We start from the raw sequence: 24,016 nt of genomic DNA on the forward strand, positions 1-24,016 counted from the left end.
GCGAATCAAACACACCTTACTCACCCCATGCATCTCAGGTGCACAGGTCAGTCAAATAGGGTATAGTTGGAGACCTCATTATGTCTCTCAGAATACAGAGAATGTTACAGTAAGGTGTAAGGCTAGCAGATGAAACCCTGCTTGAGTCTCCTATAAAAATGACATATCTCCATGCAATATTACAATTATAGCTTGTTTCATAATTTTGCAACAGTGAATATTTGGTGCAAAGTAAAAGCAGTGATTCTCCAAACGATGAAATATAAACAGTAAGTCATGAATTTTACTGAAATGTCAGATGAAAGGTGTGTAATGACAAAACTTAAGTGACTGTCATAAACTCGCAACCCTTCACCTTAGTGTGCAGCCACACTTCCCCTCGAACATTGTCGGAAACAATGCTCGTGACGTGTTAGATTCATGTCTCGAACATGTTAGCAACATGTCACAAACATGTTATGGGCAGTGTCACAAGCATGGTTTTCGAGAAAGTCACTGATATGTTCGAAACAAAGGTGCAGTAGTCATGTGGTCTTGACTTGTGAGAGACAGTACCCAGCAACATGGCGATGAGGGAGGACACCTTACTTGTCACAGCCACAACGGTTGTATTATGTGCACAGCAAGGACAAAAAATATGTGTTCGTCAATGATTTTGGGTGCATCCATCACATAAATCCCCTGTCACACATACGCGACTCAAGACCAGACCGCGGCGCAACTCAAGATCATAACGGCTTCTGTCATCAGTCGTTCCTTGATTCTCCAACAAAGCCCAGACTCTGGCGGGCGGTCATGAACCACTGGGACAACTCCTCGAGCCTCATGAATTTTTAACGTGCGTGTTACAAAATCGTGGCCGCTTCACGACTTGCCAAAAGTCAGGTCACAGTTGCATCATAGTCGGGACTGTCATTGGTCAGTCCTGAAGCAATCTTAGCTCAATTGCATGCATCGTGATGCGTTCGTTGCGTGTCAGCGTGCAGTCACCAACAAAAACACCGTTACGACTGCGTAACAAGTCCCCAACCACGACCAGACCATGATCAGACTGCAACCAAACCCCGAGCTGACCATGCAACGCATTTTGACAGTCCAGTCAGTGATTCGGAATCATGCCTCATGACCATGTGACAACTGCAAGCAGACCACAAGCAGACCAAACGACGACTAGGCTAGGACCGATCCCAGACTGCACAAAGGTGCACAAAGAGTTTTGGCTGGAAACCAGGTGTGGTTGGCGATGTGGAAACACCGGTCACACATGGCAACTGTGTGACGGTGAGCGAGCGATGTATCAAGTGTGAGAGACCCGTGCTTGCCATCATGGGGGGGTCGGCGGGAGGTCGGGGGAGGCTCGGGGGGGGGGGTCTATGTGCATTCCCCGAATGTGTCACACAGCCGTGTTGCATTATTGGGCGGTCGTGGCTGACAAAAATCCGTAAAATTTCAAACTTGAAGACTCGTTGCTCCGTCGCCCCATGGTCGCCTTGCAGTCGCCTCGCGGTCGCCTTGTGATCTTGTCGCGTTCTTGAGGACGTCACAACCAGTCGTGAGGCAGTCATGAGCAGCTTAGATTCGGGGCCAGTCGGGAGGCGTGGAAGCCAACTGGGACACGACTTTGAGTCCCGCCACGGTCGGGCCTTGAGTCACGTATGTGTGACAGGGGCTTAAGGCAAACCCTTATGGTGATGGACGTCATTTTGTAAATGACCTCGTTAGAGATGGCATTGGACTGCTACCGGTGCAAGTGGAGGATACTCCTGAATTTCGTTATTTCATTAGGATGTCAAAGACAGATTTTGAAGTGGTGCCATGGTTGCATTAAGGGTCCACTGCTGTGTTAGATTCATGTCCACAGCTCAAAGCCTCGTCCACACCGGTGCTACCAACATGATTCCAGCAGATTTGTCAACATGTTCGAGACACTTGCGTTTCAAACATGTCTGTAACATTGTTCCAGGCACAGTTTGAAACATGTTGCCAATTCATGTTTCGGGCAAGTGTGGCCGCACCGTTAAAACTTGTCTCACTATAATAAACTCAGGGTACGATTCTCATGCATGTGGTTCATGAGATATTTAGCTACTGGAGAACAGAATCACCATATCCGTTGACATTACTCCCCTTCATATTTGTAAAGCATGAGATTCATCATTAGTGACTCCAACTGCCTAACCATCAACAAGTCTGCTCCTTCATTCCCTCAGTTCACACTCACCATAAACTCATTCCAACATCATGCTTTCCATTCTTGTTAATACAGGTATTGTTATTTCATACTCATATTATTTATGCTACATGAAGAATTTTTAAGGATACATGCTTAACACTGGCAAGGATTGATATATATATATATATATATATATATATATATATATATATATATATATATATATATATATATATATATATACCATCTATCCATCCATCATCCATTCCTCTACGTTGCCCATGAGGAGCGTAGGAGCCCGGGGCTAGGGAGTTGGTCCTGACATTTAAGATGAGAGTGACCAACCTCACTCATCCCTGAGTAGCATTACGTGAGCAATAAACCCCAACCATCCCTTGGATATAAACCTTCACCGGCTTTATCCGATTGGAGCACAATAATTACCCACTAAACCACCAGGAGCCAAAATTTGGTTATATGGTTACCACCCAGCATAGTAAATGGTTTCCTGTTGTACAGGAAACCATTTGGCTTGTCACTCAGTGTAGAGTCACCCATAGGCAGAAGGAAGAGGAAAGAATGAAGGAATGAAAGACAGAAGAAGGAGTGTAAAGTCACCCGTAGGCAGAAGGACGAGGAAGGAATGAAAGAAAGAAAAATAGAAGATGGAAGGAAAGAAGGATGGAGAAGAGGACAAGGCTGACATCCGAGAGCAGCACTACATTGAGTGAGTGGATGGTGAGTGCACCCACCTACCACATTATATATATATATATATATATATATATATATATATCTATATATATATATATATATATATATATATATATATACCTTCCCTGATATTTAGCATGGTGCGTACACTGAAGTATTCTTCACAAAACAAATAAAAATATAAATGGTCAGCATCCTTGCTTATTGAGACAAGGAGCAAACCATGATAGATTTTATATAATTATTTATTATTTATGTAAACTATTTATCATGGATTTATAAGCAAGCGTTAATGATAAGAAACTGTGAGTCAGAGTTTAAAGAAGTCGTCCTGGTGAAAGGTGAAAGGAAGAGTAATCATGACAAAGATTACCAGTGATGAATGTAGAAGAGTGCTGATGTGCGAGTGGTGTGAGTGACTAACATTGTTGTAAGATGTTATGAAATAGCAGTTGCTATTGTGTTTTTCCATTGTGCAAAAAACAAATGATAATGAAAGTATTATCTCCTTGACGTTTTTTCACCTTACTGATCCATGAAGATAGAACAAACAGGCACACTATACCTCATACCAATTAATCTGGCCAGGCATGTATGGCAACACTGTTCCGGCAGAGATTCTGATTGGCTGGAGGTGTTTGTTCGATTTCGTTGTTGCTAAAACTGATACTCTTTTTATTATCAGATGTGATACTGAGTTTGTCGACAATACAATGGTCAAAAGCAATAAGAAATCCGTTATATACTTATCAACAATGAAATTTTCGTAGGAAGATATAGATATTGCGTCAACAAAGTATTATAACAGTCCAAGTCAAGGTCAGCATTCGACCAATTCCTTTAAATCTCCGACACTCCGTAATATAACAGAAACTTAAGGAAACTTGCTTAACCTAAGCGTTGGTGTAACACACATTTAAATTTTAAGATCAGTTTGCACCCTTAAATCGTGCCACAACTCTGAATAATTAAAAATTCTAAAGAAAAGACTAGTTCTGCGGGGAGGGAGGTTTGAAAAAATCGCAAAAAATTAAAGTTGGCTAAAGGAAAACTATTTCATCATAATATCCTCTATTATCACAGTACGGACTGATCTCAAAAATTTAAATGTTATACCAACGCTTAGGTTATGCAAGTTTCCTTAATTTTCTGTTATATTACGGAGTGTCAGAGATTTAAAGGATCGATTGCTGACCTTGACTTGGACTGTTATAATACTTTGTTGACGCAATATCTCTATCTTCCTACGAAAATTTCATTGCTGGTAAGTATATAACGGATTTCTTATTGCTTTTGATGATTGTATTGTCGACAAACTCAGTATCACATCTGATAATTAAAAGAGTATCAGTTTTAGCAAAAACGAAATCGAACAAACACCTCCAGCCAATCAGAATCTCTGCCGGAACAGTGTTGCCATACATGCCTGGCCAGATTAATTGGTATGCGGTATAGTTAGGAAATATTTATGGTCATGTGGATACAATAAAAACGTGTGACGCCTAATACACTGAGGACAGGACAGTCAGAAGCAGGCAAAGGGAGGGAGGAAATTATTCACTCGTATAAACGCAAACTGACGAAAAGGGAAATGTGAGGTGTTAAGCAGGATATCTGGTAGTTAGGCAGTTTGTGTTATTGAAGATGAATCTGATGCTTTACAAATATGAATGGGAGTAATATCAATGGTTATGGTAATTTTATTCACAAATAACAAAAGACATCATGAACCACATTTATGGGAGTCATGTTGAATTTTAGTTTGACAAGTTTTAAGGTGAAGAGTTGTGGGTTGATGAAACAATCGCTTTAATATTGTCTTTACACAGCTATCATCCGACACGTGTTATTAAAAGTAATGACGTAGTGTTTATGTTTAATCGTTTGGAGAATCATTGATATTACTTTCCACCAAATACTCACTGTTGCATATCAAACAGGCTAAGAATTTGTAATTTGTCATACTGGGGGTTTTCTGGACTCTACTGTAGATGAAAGAAAAGATTGATGTAATAAGCTTCGTCTGTCAGTGACTCAAAAACTGTAGAATTGCAAGAAAAATACCACTGTAAGCCAACAAACAGTCCTTAATCAAGAACACCACCAATGCACACTTTGCCTATTATGGGGAAAAGGGAAAAAAATCTATCTGATACCATGCAAAATAACTAAATAGCTGTCCTAAAAGTCGTGGGTGGGAATATTAAGTACAAACATACAATATAAATTAAAATGCAATGCAATTTGTATTGTGCATCATCTATACGTACTGCATACAATGTGTGATGCGACGAACAGACGGCCGGTGTTTACTGTACTTTTTTTTTTTTTTTTTTTTTTTTGTGCTGAGTCGAGTATACATATTGTCACTGTTGTAAGTGCAGGGACGTGTCTCAGATCAAAGGTTAACATCTCGTGCACATTGTAAAACCTGAGAAACAAGTGTTTATTTGTGACAAATGACTGTCTAATGAACTCATGAACTTTAATGATACTGCACCTGACACTGTACTGTTGGTTTTAAGACTGTAAATATTTTGTAAAATATTTCATACGATTATGAAGGACTAATTTATATTATTTACAGATAGTCAGATAGATAGATAGATAGAGAGATAGATTTAGTGTGTGGTGTTGGAATGCATAATTATAAGAACTTGATGATCTGGCAAGCGGCACCATGGAATATTCCTGAAGCATTTCTTGATATGGGATGTGGGGCTAACATTGTTTAAGATAGTATGTAACAGCTTTATTTATCAAACTTATGAAAACAAAAACAACAACATACATAATATGTCTATGAATGTGAGTATTTAATGAACTTTCATTTCCTCTGCCAAGGAGGTTACATTTTTGATCGCGTTGGTTTGTTTGTTTTTCTCTCTGTTAGCAGGAGTACTCAAAGTTATGAACAGATTTTGCTGAAAGTTTTTGGAGGGGTAGGGTATGGCCCAAGGAACAATTCATTAGATTTTAGTAGTGATCCGGATCATCATCCGGATCCAGGAATTTTTAAAGGTATTCTTTACCAGTGTGGGAAAGTGGCAATTTCTATATTTTTGCTGCTAACTCGATAAATAATTCCTACAATGCTTGCACTTCACTCTTGGCGGATGTTCGTAATCTCGGATTGTTCGTGTTTAAATCAGCAGTTGACATATCTAGCCATGATTTAGGCAGAGAGATACTGCGGGGGAAACTATACTCATTTTACTCAAACTTGGTCAAATATAATCACTGCCCCTCTTGAATGCTGAGCTGTAGAAATACTGTAGGATGATTAACACCGGAGTATGTTGCTAGTCACCAAGTATCGCTATGGAAAGGACATGGAGATGTACATTGTCATTTTCTGCCACTGGGTTGTATAAAATAGGTCGCAAAGTGTCGAAAATCTGGGCAGAGTTAAGGTAAATGAGCCATAGAGGACATGTAAAGATGGCCCATGAAAATAACAGACTACTTTACTGGTGTTGAACTGCCATCTTATGCCACTTCAACAGGCAGTAAGTAAATTATTATTTACAATCATGTTATTTTCAAAGTGCCCTTAGTTAAAGAAAGTGATATGGCATTGTGATGTGAGAACCTTGTTTTTATTAAGGTTTATTAGGTTTGCTTAAATCAGGCTGTTTTGATGGAGAGAAAGAGAGAGAGAGAGAGAGAGAGAGAGAGAGAGAGAGAGAGAGAGAGTGGGGGGGATGGAGGAAGAGAGAGAGAACTGTCAGCAGACGTTCCTTACGTTGACCATTTTTTTTCCAACTTACTGCACTTAACACAACGGCACATCATGCAAACATAACTTTGCCTCTGGCTAATCTGTAACGCAAAGGACAGGAGATGGCTCATCAGGCCTGAGGGTGACTCACCAGGCATAAAAGTGACTTACTAGGCACGCGAGTGACTCACCAGGCGGGAAAGCGACTCACCAGGCAGGAGGGTGACTTACCAGGCAGGAGAGTGACTCACCAGGCAGGAGGGTACCTCACCAGGCAGGAGAGTGACTCACCAGGCAGAAGGGCGAGGGTGTGTTTGGCCGCCTGAAGGTTGATATCAGTGACCACCAGTCGGGCGCCCTCCCTGGCCAGCACCTGACAGCATGCACGCCCAATGCCGCTCCCGCCGCCTGAAGCGACAGGCAGTAATAAGTTCACAGTAAACTTTAGTCTTTAAATATATAGCATTACCTGTAGTGAGTGCACTGCTATCTTACTGAACTATTTTCTCAGCAATACCAGGCTCTGTCTGTCTGTCTGTCTGTCTGTCTCTCTCTCTCTCTCTCTCTCTCTCTCTCTCTCTCTCTCTCTCTCTACCTCCCCTTGCTGCACAGTGCTGCCAGTCAGTACTCAGTGCTCCTTCTTGAGTTGTATATATAGTTTTCATACTACAGTTATTATGTCGGACAGTCTTATCACTGCTTTTTTTTTTTTTAACTGAACAGTTATCAAACTCTCACACAGTATTCTAAAAAGACTGTTGAGTTCCAGCCACCGCATCACTGAGTTCTGAGAGTCATTGCTCACAGTCCCAGTATTAATCATAATAACTTGAATTGATATTTATTTCTGCAGTTGTACAAGCATCAATGTATCACTGCTCTGAATACAAATTCCACGAGACCACCTGATACTGCAGGATCGGGCACTAGAACACAATTTAATCCATGCAGTCTGACTAGTCTTTCTATTTCTTTCTACCTTCAAACGAATTTGGTCAAATTAGGGGAGACCTTTTGTATCAATGGATTAATCAGTGCCGTATCTAACCTCACCAATTCATCTATGCTGAATGATATCTCCTGGAGGTAGCAAATATAAGATTATCAACACTTCATCGGACTGAAGGGATTAGTGATAATATAAAACTGGTGAGCACTCCGGCAATCTAATGACAACAGGGAGACTAACAGTATGACAGTGTGTTCTTGAGGAATCTTACTGACCAGCATAATTGTACACTACGACACACTGCTCGGTTACCAAAGACTTAGGCTGCCGTACAGTCAACAAAGGTGGTGTCGTCTCGGCAGATTGTTCATGTACCCTAAGATTTAATGCCATATTCTAATGACGTGGTAGGTTTTGTAGCACATCCTCCATAGCGATATGACCATTTACTTTCTCTTGTGTGTTAATTGTACCGTTTCAATATCGACATATATCAATAACAAGCAACAGGATACCGGGATATAATGTGCAGAGTGAATTACTAAGGAAGACGTGTTAAGAATTCTCCTCAGCTAATTTGAATATGGCCTTTATATGCCAGTCAAGAAGGTGGTGGCGACCGTCATTCATTCTTTTGCTGTAGTGCTGTCTACTTCTTCCTTGACCTTTGTCATTTTATTTCTGTATCTGCCTTCCCCTTCTCCTATTCTTCCCATCCCTCCTCTTACATCTTATTATTCTTCATTTCACTTCAGCTGCCTCTGCGTTGAATAAGCCTAATTAATGGTTTCTTGTAACCTAGGAAACCATTTACAGTGCTGTGGAGCCTATTATGGTGTCCCTGTTAACTAGATGGAGAGACGCATATGCGCAGTCCATCCAGGAACCAAAACTTTACATTTTCCCTGCGCGCCTTGCTGTGAAGGGGGAGTTGCTTTCTTGTGCTTCATGGGTCTATTCGGGCAGAGAGACTGGTGCTACACTGCAACAACAACAACCGGACTGGCAGAGTGTGGGAGGGAGAGGCTGGGGAGGTAATGATGGAAAGGATTGGTAACAACACCAAGCTGGAGGTGCTGTGATTTGGTGTAAGTCTATCTATCTATCTATCTATAGCCCGACGCCCTAATCCCGCAAAGGGTGGCCACAGACAAAACGCCTCCATGTAAGTCCTCTGTATTATAATGATGACCAGCAACATGACCGGTCTCCTGCCACCCATCCTCTCATCCACCCACAAAATCCACCATCTCCTCTGCCTATTGTCCACCCACCCATCAACCCATCCCATCCATTCACCAACCCCTCCCACCATGCCCACAACATCCATCACCTATCCATCGACAAATCCACACCACACATCTGTCCACCAACCAACCCATTTGCTTATTCAAGGTTCACCAGCAGGACGATATGTAAGTTCACACACACACACACACACACACACACACACACACACACACACAAGTCAGATGTGTACCCCCTCCATCATATGTCTACCCCCGATGTATATATGTCCCCCCCAATGCATACATGCCCCCCCACTAAACTTGCTGACCTAGCACGCTTTCCCAGAGCCCAAGCCTGGGCGAAGGCGTTATTGCGTCAGTTCATAGCAGACAGCTAAGACGGGCAGACTATTTTGTTGTGAGCTCGTAATAAACTCCTTAGATAGCTGTCTGTACACGGAGTTTCTATCACCAAAGTATTGCAAGTTACAGATGTCATTATGTATAGAAGAGGTAATATATACTGGTAGGCCTATTAGTTAAAGCACGGTAACTTGTTTGAAGAATGTTACACTTTAAATGCTCATACTTCCATGCTAAACAGTTGCTAAAGGCAGCAGGGCTCTGTGGCGGAACCATGGCACCGCAAGGTGTTGCAGTATCCCACACCATGGAGCAGTTGTGGGATACAGCAGAGAAATCCTAGGGGACGTAGATCCATTCTCTGCCAGTACACTGCGGGTGCAGTTGTATATTCTTAACTGAAGTACATTGTGGAATTTGTCGCGATAGTATGGAAGAAAAAGAGTGTTTAGGCACACCACAGAAAACGGTAAACGAATGTGAGCCGGTGTTGTGTACGATTATGTGTATTCACTCAATCTTTACTTATTCCTTTATTCAGTGGCAGTCACCATGCAGCCTCGCCACACCTGTCAGTGCTCCTGGAATTTTTTCCCCAGAAGCAGGCAGGGTTAATTGTCCCTTAGATTCCTACTGCGAATGGTTAAACCGGATTAAACTCGCCAGGTAGGAGGGGTTAGCCGTACATTAAGGCCCTCTCCCACTTCGGCGTAAATAGGCATGATGAAGCCACGATGAAAAGCGTGGCCGAAGTCGGTGATGTGTTGACGACTCTGACCAAGAATCGTGGTGTTGGCGTAATACAGGCGACACCAGTACAACAAAACCCCGACACCTCGGCGGAGTATACGATATAACCGGCAACTAGTAGCTGACATATCGCCGATATGTCGGCGCAATGCGCAAGCGTTATTTTAAATTCAAATTTTAAATTTTTTTTAATGGCGATTCAACGGCGATAAAGGTACAACGGCGGCGTGCTGTCGACGATGTATCGTCGATGAGTAGGCGAATGCATCGCATGCACCTCACAGACAAAACGCCGAGGCCATCTCAGGTGCCTCGCCGTCATCGGCGTATTTAAGGAGATTAATTGACAGTTCATCCACGAAATGTCGGCGATATATCACAGACATTCATAAGAAGAAATATTACTGTCGCACAACCCGGTACGTATCGTACAGTTTATGTAGGCTATGTCGTATTAACCTCACTGATGCATTGGTGATACATTGCCGACGCTTCGCCGTATGACCGCATGACATCTCAACGTTTTTTTTCACCGCCGACGCCTCGCCGATGTCGGCGATCATACGCAGTTTATACGCTGGGTAATCGCCGACGTCGCTGAGGCGTCGCCTTGTTGTCGACGACTAATCTGCGAAATTTTACAAAATCGTGGAGGGCCATGACGTTTTCATGCAGCATGAAAACGTCGTGGCCCCCCACGACAAATTTCTACCTCGTGCGACGTATCAGCGACATGCCACGTATGGACAAGATTTTGATCACGAATACCCACGATTAGGGAGTTTTGACACATAGTGACTTTATCTTCCCCACTTTCGCCGAAGTGGGAGAGGGCCTTTAAATCCTTACTAGGAAAATGATTAGGTCGGCTTAACCCGCCCCGTCCCGACCACTTTTTGACCACTGGTACCCCCCAATCCCGACCATTTTTCGACCCTTTTTTTTTTTTGCTAAAACTTTCGCTTTTGGTGAGAAACATCGAAAATTCATAGAGAAATCGCTCACCTGAGGTTTTAAATACTCATTACAGGTAGGAGAGCCTCCTTACCTTACTGGGTTTTCTATCAGGCTGGCACCAAAGAAAATGAGTTCTATGGGAGGATAACTATTTCACACCACTCATAAACAGTATTTATTTATTTACTGTTACGAATTTATATGTAGTACAAGAGTATATTGGTTTTCAAGCAGTAATATAGGCATTATAAGCATTGTTTCACTCACTAATACCTGACCTTTTTTTGCCACATTACCTGATCATCATTTCTAACTGTTTCTTCCTCTAATGCTATGTAAAGTTTGTCCTCCACATTGTCATTGATTGGGGAATCACTCTGGCCCTGAATTTCGTACCATGGCATGACATGGCTATACTGGCCAGGTCACTGATAACAGGTGAATTGCTGAGACAATGGCATGCAGGGGGGGGGGAGGAGGTCATGCTGGGTAAGGCACTGTCACTGCCTGGCATCTTGTTGAGGAAGGTGTCACGTGTATACGTACCAAAAATGACTCGCGAAAATTGAAAATTGTGGAAATTATGAACCTTGCAATTGCAGGACGTTAAAGTACGTCCCCGGGATTAGCTGTGACAAAACGTGAGGACATGGAAGTACGTCCCTGGGACGCCGCGGGTTAAACTCACCTGCTGACTCTGGTGACCGGACATACCTCTGGGCAGATAAGCCCAATATAAGCAATGCAACTTCACTTCCAGTCAGCCACACACATGTTCACTGGTACCCGCCCCTTTCTCAGTGGCGCTTACCCTCGTACCATTCTGCTTGTTGTAACTCATCGTTAATGCTGAAACTACAGTTCCAGTACTGAGTGTTTATGTCGTCCTATTTTCAGAATCAGTAGAGCTGCTTTCGTATTATGCCAAGGTGGGTGATGGTCTACATAATTTTCGCATTTAGAAATGGTGGCATAGAGTTTGTACCTTACCATTCTCAGTGTATGAGAATTTTTGGGAACCACAGGATGACAAGGAGAATATCGAATAAAGTCTGTGGGTCTGCAGTGTCCCCCAAAAGAGAATTATATGACAGTCCTCACATCAACAGGCAGGCAGCTAGTCCTTGACTATGTGAGTTGCCAAATCCATCACCTTTCCCAACAGTTTGAGCCCCCTTGAAGATTGAGCAACATTATGCACCAAATTTATCGCTCCGTGTAAAAGCATCTGCATGACTACTTATGAATTTGATGACTTCCCTGATGATGCTGAGTACACATCAGTGAATCAGAAATTTTATATTCAGACGTGTTCCATTCCCGTTCTCCAGAACACGAGATCCAACTCTCGGTACTTTCTGGGACCGTATGTGATGTTCTTAGAATGATGGCCACCAGCGCACTTAGTGAAAGAAATTTTACTATAACTGGACACGTAGTGTCAGTTAGGATGACAAGCCTCAAGCCATCCTGTGTCGCTGATATTTTATTCATGAATTCAAGCTTAAATGCTAAGGGAAAAGAGAAGTAGCAATGCAAGCAAGAAAAGCTATATCAGCATGGGTTGCATACTTCCACAATCATGTCAAAATTGATAAATGAAACCCTAAAACATATTACATAACCATACTGTAATAAACTCATTTCAATCGTTTTCTGTTTAAGTTTGTCCTTTGTATATCATACTCTTATTTAGAAGCATGTAAAATGGTGTTAAGTGTACTGTAAATGCATGATCTTGATTACTTAAAGACCAGCAGTCTAGTATGTGAATATAAGACTGAAAAGCAAATTGTGCTATTCTATTCTGCCAGTGCGGTGCGAGTGTGGTTCCATGCGTTGCGGGTGTGCTGTGGATGTGGTTCCATATGTTGTGGGTGTGGTGCGGGTGTGGTTCCCTGTGTTGCTGGTGCAGTGCCAGTGTGGTTCCATGTGTAGTGGGTGTGGTGCGGGTGTGGTTTCATGTGTTGTGGGTGTGGTACGGCAGCAGACAATGACTTGCTGGTGTGGTGTAAGTGCGGGTCCAAGATAGCAAAAATTGTGCTGTTGTGGTGCACATGTGATTCTAACACTCCGATTGTAGTGCAGCCTCTCTGAAAGGCAGTGATTGCCCTCACATGAATGTTCTTATATTATATTCTATTTTACTCTGAACTGAGAGTTCCCTTCGGTCACTATTGGCTGCGTCATTACAACGATTACTCTGATGTTATCATATCCGTCATCTCTCTTGCCGAAACATTCATTGCTCTAGTTCCAATTACACGGAAAGGTCGCATCATTTTGAGAATTTTGTATTGGTTACTCAGCTGTCGGGAAAAGAAAAGTCATCAACAATCTTCCGAGAGAAGTCTTAACTTTTTTTAAAGCTTCCCCTTGTTTGTCGACATGTCAGGTAGATCTTCATTTGTATTTTATCTATGCTAGTCACAGCCGCTGCAAAAACTTTTTTTTTTCTATTCAGCCATTGACCAATCCCATTTTGCTCCATACAAAGGGGAACTTGGAGCTAGGCTACACAGTCTGGACATTTACTGCAAGTGTGACTAGCCTCACGGATCCCTTAGTGGCATTATGTGAGGACGAATTCCTAATGACTCTTCAGATAGAAACACTTAGAGACACCATAAAAGAAATTCTTAACAAGCAAAAACTATTGTGTTTTGTCCACAACAAACTGGTAAGAGATGTGCTACGAAGCCTTTGTTATTCGAGAATACATCCATTAAGCAGGTAGTTTGGAACATCAGTGGTGGTGAAAGGAAGAGAGACAGGAACATCATTATGTATGTATGTGTTTATATATGTACAGTATGTGGCACAATCCATAAGTAAGCATTCAAGGCACAAAGCATTGCCAAAACTGAGACTAGCATGACTGGATTTGATTAAAAGAAATATTGCTACTAAGAGTTAGCAACATCATCAGTTGGCAGCACTGTACAGTACCCACATGGAAATGGCCACCAAGAAATAATGGTCACCATGCTGGAGCAATGGTACAAAGAAGGCGTCTGTGTCAGGATTCTTAAAATATCATAACACACTACATAATAGCTAGTAACATATATATGAAATATAGAGGTTAGATGAAAGTCATGCTTAGGCTAGAGGAAGTGGCGTTTGCACATTCTCAGTTAGGAATGTCACACACCGCAAGGTGTGACGCCTGATAAGAAAGTCCCCAGGCTAGGGAAGGTCCACACAACCGTGTCTTACACGTGACACAACCAGTCATAGACAGAGGAAATGCTAGAGACACAACAGAAGGGGTTTTAGAAGAGAAGAGAGATGGCGCGGAGACTAGGAAGGAGCGCGCGGGTTAGCCAGTAACAGCTCTCACCTGAATACGCTCCTGGGAGACATACTCATTATTACTCTTGAGATATTCCCTTTGAAGAAAAAAAAAATGCAATCAAACCCCAGACTCATCTTTGTCTTCCTCCTGCCGTCTATGACAAGTACAATGAACATTCTCTTCTTTCGTAAAATCCCTACAAATCAACACACTGTTACAATAACTCGGCGACGACTATGACACATCTACAATTACGATATATTATATTTGGTTGCAAAGGTGGGATTCGAACCCATGCCTCTGAAGAGACTGGTGTGTGTGTGTGTGTGTGTGTGTGTGTGTGTGTGTGTGTGTGTGTGCGCGCATCATTCTACACATCACAATTGTCTGCGTGGGCGACGAATTCGGATTTGTTGTTGGTCGGCCATCTTGCCTCCTCTATCACTTGTGAGAAACTTTTAAGTCCTTTTGACAGCTGCCTACCATTCCTAACAGGTCCCTGAGATGTGGAAAGAGTTTTTATAAATACTGTAGCTCTTGAGATCTGTGTTTAGGGGCACTCATAAGGATTTACGAGTCATCCTAAGGACTTAAGGGCTTTAATAAATATCCACCTAAAGTTCTGCCATAGGGTACGCCACTCAGTCGGTTTAGTCGCCAAGAGGCGGTAATAAGCCATCATGGTGACTGGCAAGTTGGTTAGAGATAAGTGCTTGCATTATCGTCAGCTGCGGAGAATCGCTAATCCTAATGCCAATTTAGTGTTTTTATTCTAGATCGAGAGATAGTAATGAAATCCAGTTATATCATAAAACACTTCTACAAAATGTTAGCAATATTCCCATGGTTGTAGGGCCCTGTCAAACGATTTTCTAGATTCGGGTAGTGTTTTAACTCGGTGTGTCTGTCTGTTTTGTTTATCGGCCAGTCTGTCTGTTAGTCAACAACTTTACGCGAAAACTACTGGTGCGATTTTGACTAAAATTACAGGGATGATGGGCTATGATCTTCTGATCATCTCGTTAAATTTTGGACGAAACTGGATCAAGGCCTAGCCTCTAGGTCCCAAAAATGTAATAACATAGAAGTAAAAAAAAAACCGTTTTTTTCACCATAACTTCTTTCAAATTCGTCATATCGACATGAAACCAAAACCTAAAGGTACATCATTCAGATCTGTATCCTCTAACATGCTTCATTACATCAGGCTGGTCACCCCCCAGATAGCAGTAGGGGGTCAGGGTCAGGTGGGTCAGGCCTGAAAATTCAAATGTACATGAAATCGTCAGTTTTAACCCGATTCACTCCAAATTTGATATGTGACATCTTTGACTAGATATCTTGTTTGTTTATACGTCAGCTCTAAAATGACTGCCGGGGACGGGTTTGCTGTGTCTTTGCACCGCTTCTTGTTCAATATTTGGTGTCATTCTACCTGTATGTGAGAGCAAGTTTAACAGCATTTGTAGCTTTGGATTTGACATCACTCTCTGCGCCATCTTCCTTACTAAAGTATTTTACGTGTTAAACCTTAACATACTTTTTACTATTTTTTCCATACGTTATTGTTCTTTCTAAACGAATTCTTAGGTGAGGTCTCTCGAACCATATGGATGAAATAAACCTGCATTAATCCCTTCATGCCAATAGGTTTTTCCTAAATACATTCAATTATCCAGAGATTGCGAGAGTAAATGTGCTGATACGTCATCATAGTGAAGGGATTAATATTATGTTGTATGTTATCTGTGCCTTTTAAATATTGACATTGCATGCAGATATAACTGTGTAAATGAACAAAATTTTAGTCGCTGTCATTAACTCGTTCGTTATCTGATGTTTTCTGTACACTCCTTCCAGCTGACGTACGATTTTATTCACTTAAGGGAAGATTTCGCTTCATTTCCAGCGTAAGGAACTTAATAACTTAAAAATCTTACTTAAATCTATTTAATTTGAGCCAGAAGAATTACTCCGTCCACACCGATAACCTATTTTTCCCATATAGTCTCTCTACTTACAGACCTTCCTGTGTAGTTTAGGAGACTTTTCGAGATGGTGAGTTAGAAAACACCTTCACTCTCCATCACTACAGGAACGCTCTCCCACATTAACAATAATCATCTTGTGGTAGCAACAGTACCAGTAGTAGTTCTTGTAGCCCCAGGTTCATCTATAACGTGAACCTGGTGGACTGAAGGCTGAAGTTGTCCTTCTCACACAGTCCACCATCCTACTCTCGGGGGATAGGGAAATACCTGAGGGACGTTTGTGTAACCAGGCAGTTTAGCAGACAGGTTATATCAGTGCCACCACATGGAGGCATCACTCTCCAGTACCTCAAAAAAATTACAAAAACTTATTAACAAATCCTTCATTCAGCAGAGGAAGTCAAGCTCCTGTACATGATAAAGTGCATTCAGTGTTACCTGTGACGAAAGCGATTCTGCCTGTGAGTGTACATGACGGTGTGGTGGTGGTGGTGGTGGTGGTGTCTGCTGACGCTGCCAGTACGACTGGTCCCACTCACGCTACCGCACTGACAGCCTTGCAATAGCATAAGGTCAATCTGTGTGTGTGTGTGTGTGTGTGTGTGTGTGTGTGTGTGTGTGTAACTGCGATAGTTATCAGACCCGTATCATTAAAACTGTGTGTGCAAAGATGTGAGCAAGCCTATCATTTCTGACAGCCATTTATGGAACACATGTAATTATTACAGAGGTGAAGATGTGGTTTGTAGATGATGTCCGGCGCGGAGGGAAAGTGGTGTTGGGTGTGATGTTAGGATGCATCGGAATGAGGTAAGATTTTTAGATGATGTCGAAAGTTGGACAGCTTAATCAGAGTTTTGACAGATGTCAGGATATGGAGGAAAAAAAAAAAAGGATTTTGAAGGAAAGCTGTCAGGACTGGAAGGAAGATTGTGTTAGGCGTGGATAGAAAATGTTGCTTCAGTTCATTTCAAGATGTGGTTGAATGATGCCAACTAATGGAGAGGAAGTCAGATGTGGAGGACTGGTGTCATATAGATAGAAAGGTATACACACACACACACACACACACACACACACACACACACACACACACACACACACACACAAGGGACAAAAACGTTGCCTTCTGTGGTAATATGGTTGCCAAGGCTATACATAAACTACGACGTTAACACTGCACTAATGTCAAGTATTGGGCAGTAAAGTACAATGATGGCCGAACCCCGCTATTTTCCCCCAAGGCATGGCATCTTACTGAACCAAATGATACTGACAACCCTGCCATGATGACTAATGCATCGACCATTTCATGTCGAGGAGGTTGTTTTCAATTCATTCTGCTTCCAGATGATCCCGTGGTAAGGAATGGAACATTGCACAATATATATATCTGTTTTTATGTATATGTATCAACCGATTTAACTGTTTACATAAATCCACAACATTTCGAAAATCCTTTAAACAAATAAAGTCGTCTCGTGGTAGTAAGAACAGAATTATGAAGAAGGCGTTATCGTACTGAATGTGTTAACGTTGTCAGAGGTTCCAGTGTGACATGGATTTTTGTATTGACGAAAGTGAGGTTTTACTTAACCTTCTGGTCTTTGGTCATAGCTTCACTTACAGTGCCTTTATAAAGAATCCCATCTAGACTCGATACGTAAGTCTTCAGTGGTGGAAGCAGATGAGTCGGCAGTTTTTAACTTCCTCAATTATTATTCAGGCTAAAAAAAAAAAAAAACACAGACAACTCAGACAATCAACAACACTGCGAAGCTGTAAAAAAACCGCAAGTTTGCCTTTTATTTCTTTGTTTATCCCTGCTCTCATTTTACTTAATGCTGGATCAGCCAGCCCCTGGTCTTCTTCACATCCAGCCTTTAGTTACTACGATGATTGTTATGATCTGAGTCGTACAGTAAATTCCCTATAAAGCATCTGGTTTATTGCAGCTACTATCATAATGCCTTTAATGTCATGTGTTGATATATAACCTGTTATTATTTTATATTTTATATTTGCCTTCAGCAGTTCGGATAATTTTGTATGCAGCCTGTAAGCTATAAAAAGTACAAAGTATACTCTGCAACCAATACTACCCTTTTTTCCTTTGCGTAAATTTTCCTATGTATATTATAAATATTTTGCTTAAAGTAAGGTTACTCCGTTACCTGTCCAAGTCAACGGCTAAATAGTTCTCACCCCAAACATCTTCCTGCCCTCAGTATAACTGACAAGGAAAGCACCTTAAAAGTAAAGCATGCAGGGAGAGAGGGTACAGACGAGAGAAAGCGCCAAGGATGCGGATTTCAGAAGAAATAAGTAACGGAATGTAACCCTCCAAGGCCGGGCAGTTTTTTACCCATAGAATAATATCATAGCCTATGTAGACACAAGATTAACTGATAAGCAAACCAGCCAAACATACTCCCAGAAAACGTCGAATAAACTCATGTTGGCATCCTGATCCCAATTCTTGGTGTTCTGTGGCAAACGAAATGGGCTAAAGACTTTCCATAGGCCGTGGCCCACATTATTTGGCATCAACAAGATGAAAAGAGGATGGAAATAAAAATATAAAAATAATCCATACCCCAGATTACAGATGTCCTCTATTCATCAAAATAAGGGAGAATGGAAAAGAACGTGGTATATTTATTTGCATGTAGTGTGGTGTTGAGACTTGGAGGCAGAGGTTTATGAGAGTATGCTGGCTTACACTCTGTGTTAATGAAAACAGTGAAAAAGTCCGGCAAAGGAGACGGTCAGGAACATGTCCTGAAGGCTGGGAAAATGGGAGCTCCATCTCTCCCTGCCACCAGCTTGCCATCCACCTCGGTAGTACCGCCCACTTAATGCTTTCTATTGTATTTCGACTATCACACTAAACTCCCTGTGTCAATTCAGATTCTTTCCAGAGAGGGAGATCAGGCTTATTATCATTAACACGTAATAATTTTTACAGACGCCTTTTCCATACTTTGGCGATGCATGATTTTGTTGAATAGCTTCCCATATTTAGATAACAAAGTGAACATATGTTTACCTATATTAGTAGTTTCTGAACATTTCATTCCTCATTGGTAGTCATAGTTTCGATATTATTAAATCGTAATTTGACATATTCTAATATATCCACTGTTTATGCCAGTCTTTCATTGGTATTTCAATGGTTATATCGTCATGCTCATTCGCGGTCCATACTTTATTCCCTTCCCAAAGAAATGTTCTTAATTTCTATCCTTTATACTTCAAGCTCTGATTAATATAACTGTGGTGAAACTCGCATTCATTTGCTGGTGATTTACACGTACATCATGCATTAGTTGTGTATTCTTAATGGGAAGTATGCTGCAAAACTTAAGCACCAAATTTTTGGCTGTAGGAATGTTTGGCAAAATTTCGTGAGTAATACTGACTGTGCAACTTTACGGAGATTTTCCTTGCCTTTTTTCAGCTTAAATTCCTTACCCTGTTGACACGAAAAGGGAATACTTCGGCTCCCGATTCATTCCATCACACTTGTGACTCTCTCCATATCCTTTCCATATTCTTTGCTACAGCTGATCGTTCAGGATGGAGAGATAGCCATTTAGTCGTCCTAATATCTTGCTATGGGTTAGGTTCAGAATGAGGAGACGGCAGTTTTAGTCGCGCTAGTCTCTTGCCACAGCTGAGCGTCTAGGATGGAGGGATCACATTTTTTAGTGATGCTAACCTCTTCCTACAGTAAAGGTTCAGGATGGGGAGATAGCAGTTTTAGTCATACTAATCCACCGCTATCGTTAAGGTTCCAGATGGCGGGGTAGCTGTTAAGTAGTGTTTATCTCTTGTTACAGCTGAGCATTCACAGTGAAGAGACAACAGTTTTACTTGTGCTAAGCTCTTGTCACAGCATAGGTTCAAAATGTTAATCTCTTGCTGCAGCTGACCATTGACGATTTAATGATGGCAGTTTTAGTCCAAATTAAAGTACACTGTATAGCTGACAACACGCACATGGAAGCAAATCACCGAATGTATTTCTGTGGCGAGGCTTGGGTCACGCTAGAAAACAATCATTACCACTTTCACTGAGTGCGGTGGCTCTTTCCTGTCCCCCAGCACAGCTCCCTGCTGGGCCTGGCTCATCTAAAAGTCTGAACTCAGTTCCAGGTACTGCAGTTTTACCCAGGCCATCCAGCAGGCCACGCCTACTTCCGGTGATCATGTATTTTACTTTGTGGCTGGCGTGAGAACATTAGTTAGTCAGTTGGTGTAGTGCTGCCACGGGAAGAGGACGTCACGAACAGTGAAGAGAAGCAAGACCCCGTCTTAGCGGCTACAGTCTTTAGCAGTTCCATGACCCCCACATCTCCCCACCGAGTTGGTGATCGGCAATAATGGACGTCAACAGTGCAAATTGCAGTGCCTTGAGTAGCTGAGCCGCCCAGTCTCTTCACAGCCACAACTCCATTTGCTCCACTGACCAATATTTTCTTTCTGTGTTTTTTAGGCTTAAGATTGTTAGCAACTTGTCTGAGTGCGTGAGTGAGTGAAGTTACTTTGCTTGAGACTGAATCTACTTGCTTAAGTTCCCTCGTAACATGAATTTATTTTGTTGTAACTACTAAATTTACAGTTCTCTTCCTTGAGCTCGATTAAATATAATAATCGCGTTTCATTTCTCCTTATTCTTACTTATTGTGCTTACTACCAGTGCTTTCATATTAATTCATAAATCTGTAGTCCCAGCCAGGAGTTAGCACCATCAAGAATTTGTCTTTATTTGTATTAATTATCCATTGTCAGGGTTAGGAACATTTCTCAGAGGCCAACAGTGTTAACAGTTCAGCATTCGTGAGTGATTAGTTTCCGGTATATACTGTCGAGAAAGTTTATGAAACTCTCGTCTTTAGAGAATGAACAAAGTAAGCCAACATAAAGTAAGAACTTACTACTTGCTTCCATAGTCGATTCCTCCGTGACAACTGACGATGTATTTGTAATTTAATTCATATTTCACATCCCCCCTTGACATCTGGCGACCTCATTCCAGGATATGAACTCCTAGCATTAAAGTTATTAAAGAAATAATAAAATCACTCACTCATGGCTAGTTATTATTTATAATCATTACAGTTTATAGGCACTAGCTTACTGGAGCTTATTGATTGTGCTGTATTAATTTTATGTAAAAGTCTTTTCCTAGCCAGTTGTATTTTTTTTATTTCTCTTTCCTTATCAATTTACATTGATAAAACTGGTCTCCATCAGCCTATGCCTTTATTCTTGATTCTCGATTATTAGCATTCGACTGCGAAACAGCAATCAGTATATCAGTTTTTAGTTCTTTCAGTCTCATGTTGAGTTAGCACCATAGCAACTAGTTCATACTTACAGGAAGCCAAGAATATAGGGCTTACAAATCCACAGAAAATTAAAGACTATATGCTCTCGTGGTACACTTATGAATAGCACTCGAGAGTGATACCGTGAAGAGCGTAAAACTCAGCGCGAGAAAGGTGAGAGAGAACGTGAACACGAGTGTTCTGAGTGCAAGGCACTTGAGAAACATGGGCTTGAGGTGTTGAAGCTCAAGCAAGACTCCTTGGTTTAGGGCACATTTGGCGTGGTTGATCCGATCTCCACGAGAGCTCTCCCAGCATTTGTTTTGGCAACCCCGCCCCTCAGGCTTCCTTCGTACAAGGAATTCGAGTGAACCGAGGCATTCATAGCTCGTTTCAAGGACATGGCACAGCTGTACCAGCTGGACAATGCAGCCAAGCGGCCCCAATTTCTTAGCTTGTTTGAGGGCCCTGCCCTCGATATCTTCCACAGAATTTGTGGAGACGATCTCACCTATGAAGTGATGAAGGCCACACTCATCAAAGCGTGCAGTCTCACTGTTCATGATGCCAGGAGTCAGTTCACGAGGGCGCGTCTCCAAGAAAAGGAGACTGCTGTCCAGTTCCTTGACCGTCACGCCACTTACTTAGACAAGTTATAGAGACAGACGAGATCCCTCGCACTCGAGAGGGGATAATTGACTTTATGCTGCGTATGTAGTTAAAAAAGTCATGGCCTGCTGAGCATATATCTAAGATAAAGATTTGTCATGTAAAGGATGCCAGCTAAATGGTGGAAAAGGCTGATGCTTTCTTCACCGCGTATGGGTACCAAACTCATTAGCAACAGTCCTGCAACAGGAGAGATACTGCCAGGGAGACTAACAGTATGACGATGTGGTCTTAGGAAATTTTACTCGGTCACCATAGACTTAGGCTGCCATACAGTCAACAAAGGCGGTGTAGTTCAGGCAAACTGTTCATCGATCCTGAGATTTAACTCCATATTCTAAGTGACGTGGCAGGTTTTGTAGCATTTATTCAACGGCGATTTATTTTTTATAATAACCATTTACTTTCCCTTGTGTGTTAATTACAAAGTTTTAATATCAACCCATATAAGTAACAAACAACAGAATACGGAGATAAAATGTGCAAAATGAATTGCTAAGGAAAGCACCTTATGAATTCTCCCCAGCCTCTTCGAATGTGAGCTTTATATACCAGTGAAGTAGGTGGTGACGATAGTCATTCATTCATTTGCTGAAGTGTTGTCTACTTCTTCCTTGACCATTATCATTCTATTTCTGTATCTGCCTTCTCTTTTTCCTATTTTTTCAAGTCTTCCTCTTATATATTATTATTCATCATTTCACTTCGGCTGGCTCTATGTTGAATGACAAGCCTAATGGTTTCTTGCAAACCAGGAAACCATTTACAGTGCTGTAGAGCCTATTGTGGCATCCCTGTTAACTGGGTGGAGAAACGCATATGCACAGTCCATCCAGGAACCAAAACTTTACATTCATCCCCGCGCCTTGCTGTAGCGAGGCAGTTGCTTCCCCCTGGTTGATGGGTCTGTTTGGGCAGAGACACGGCAACAACAACAACCGGGCTGGGAAAGTGTGGAAGGGAGAGGTGAGGGGAGATAATGCTGGAAAGGGTTGGTAACAAGAGCAGGGTGGAGGTGGTGTGATTTTGTGTGAGTCCTCTGTATTGTTATGGTGATCAGCAACATAACCGATCTCCTGCCACCCATCCTTCCATCCACTCACAAAATCCACCATCGGCCCTGCCAATTGCTCACCCACCCACCAACCCCTCCCACCATGCCCACAACACCCACTCTCCCACCATGCCCACAACACCCACTCATCTATCCGTCCACAATTCCACACCACTCATCTATCCACCAACCAACTCATTCACTTAATCAAGGTTCACCAGCAGGACGACATGTAAGTTCACACACACACACACACACACACACACACACACACACACACACACACACACACGTGAGATGGCATCTAGTATAGATTAGATAATATATACTGGTAGGTATATTAGCTAAAGCACGGTAACTTGTTTGACAAATGTTACCCTTTGAGTGTAAATGCCCATACCGGTACTTCCTTGCTTAACAGTTGCTAAAGGCACCAGAGCTCTGTACAGGAACCATGGCACTGCAAGGTGTCACAGTATCCCGCACCGGGGTGCGATTGTGCAGTATAGCAGGGAAATCCTTGCCGATGCAGTTCCATTCTCTGCGAGCGTGCTGCGGGTGCAGTTGTATTTTCTCCACTGTGGTACATGCGCGGAATTTGTAGAGTTAGTATGAATGAAAAAGGGTGTTTAGTCATGCCACAGAAAACTGTAAACTAATGTGTGCTGGTGTTGCATACCATTATATGTATTCAATCAGTCTTTATCTATTCCTCTACTCAGTGGCAGTCACCATGCAACCTTGCCACACCTGTCAGTGCTCCTGGGATTTCTTCCCCAGAAGCAGGCAGGGTTAACTGTCCATTAGATTCCTAC

The 24,016-nt window shown here is 42.0% G+C and overlaps 1 protein-coding gene across 1 annotated transcript in view; it reads right to left on the minus strand.

The window, feature by feature from the left end:
• The window catches only part of LOC145394509 ((3R)-3-hydroxyacyl-CoA dehydrogenase-like), a 77,195-nt gene extending 55,154 nt beyond the window's left edge, over nt 1-22,041 (minus strand). The window contains exons 1-3 of the mRNA XM_080268353.1: nt 21,990-22,041; nt 16,584-16,658; nt 6,900-7,016 (exon numbers count right to left, since the gene is read on the minus strand). Of these exons, the coding sequence (XP_080124479.1) occupies nt 6,900-7,016; nt 16,584-16,658; nt 21,990-22,041 (244 nt within the window). The remainder of the gene's footprint in view (nt 1-6,899; nt 7,017-16,583; nt 16,659-21,989) is intronic.
• Nucleotides 22,042-24,016: the final 1,975 nt, after the last annotated feature.

This window comes from Coenobita brevimanus, chromosome 27 (assembly GCF_032717465.1).
Source record: "Coenobita brevimanus isolate Jiangsu-jjx chromosome 27, ASM3271746v2, whole genome shotgun sequence".
Taxonomy (NCBI): Eukaryota; Metazoa; Arthropoda; class Malacostraca; order Decapoda; family Coenobitidae; genus Coenobita; species Coenobita brevimanus.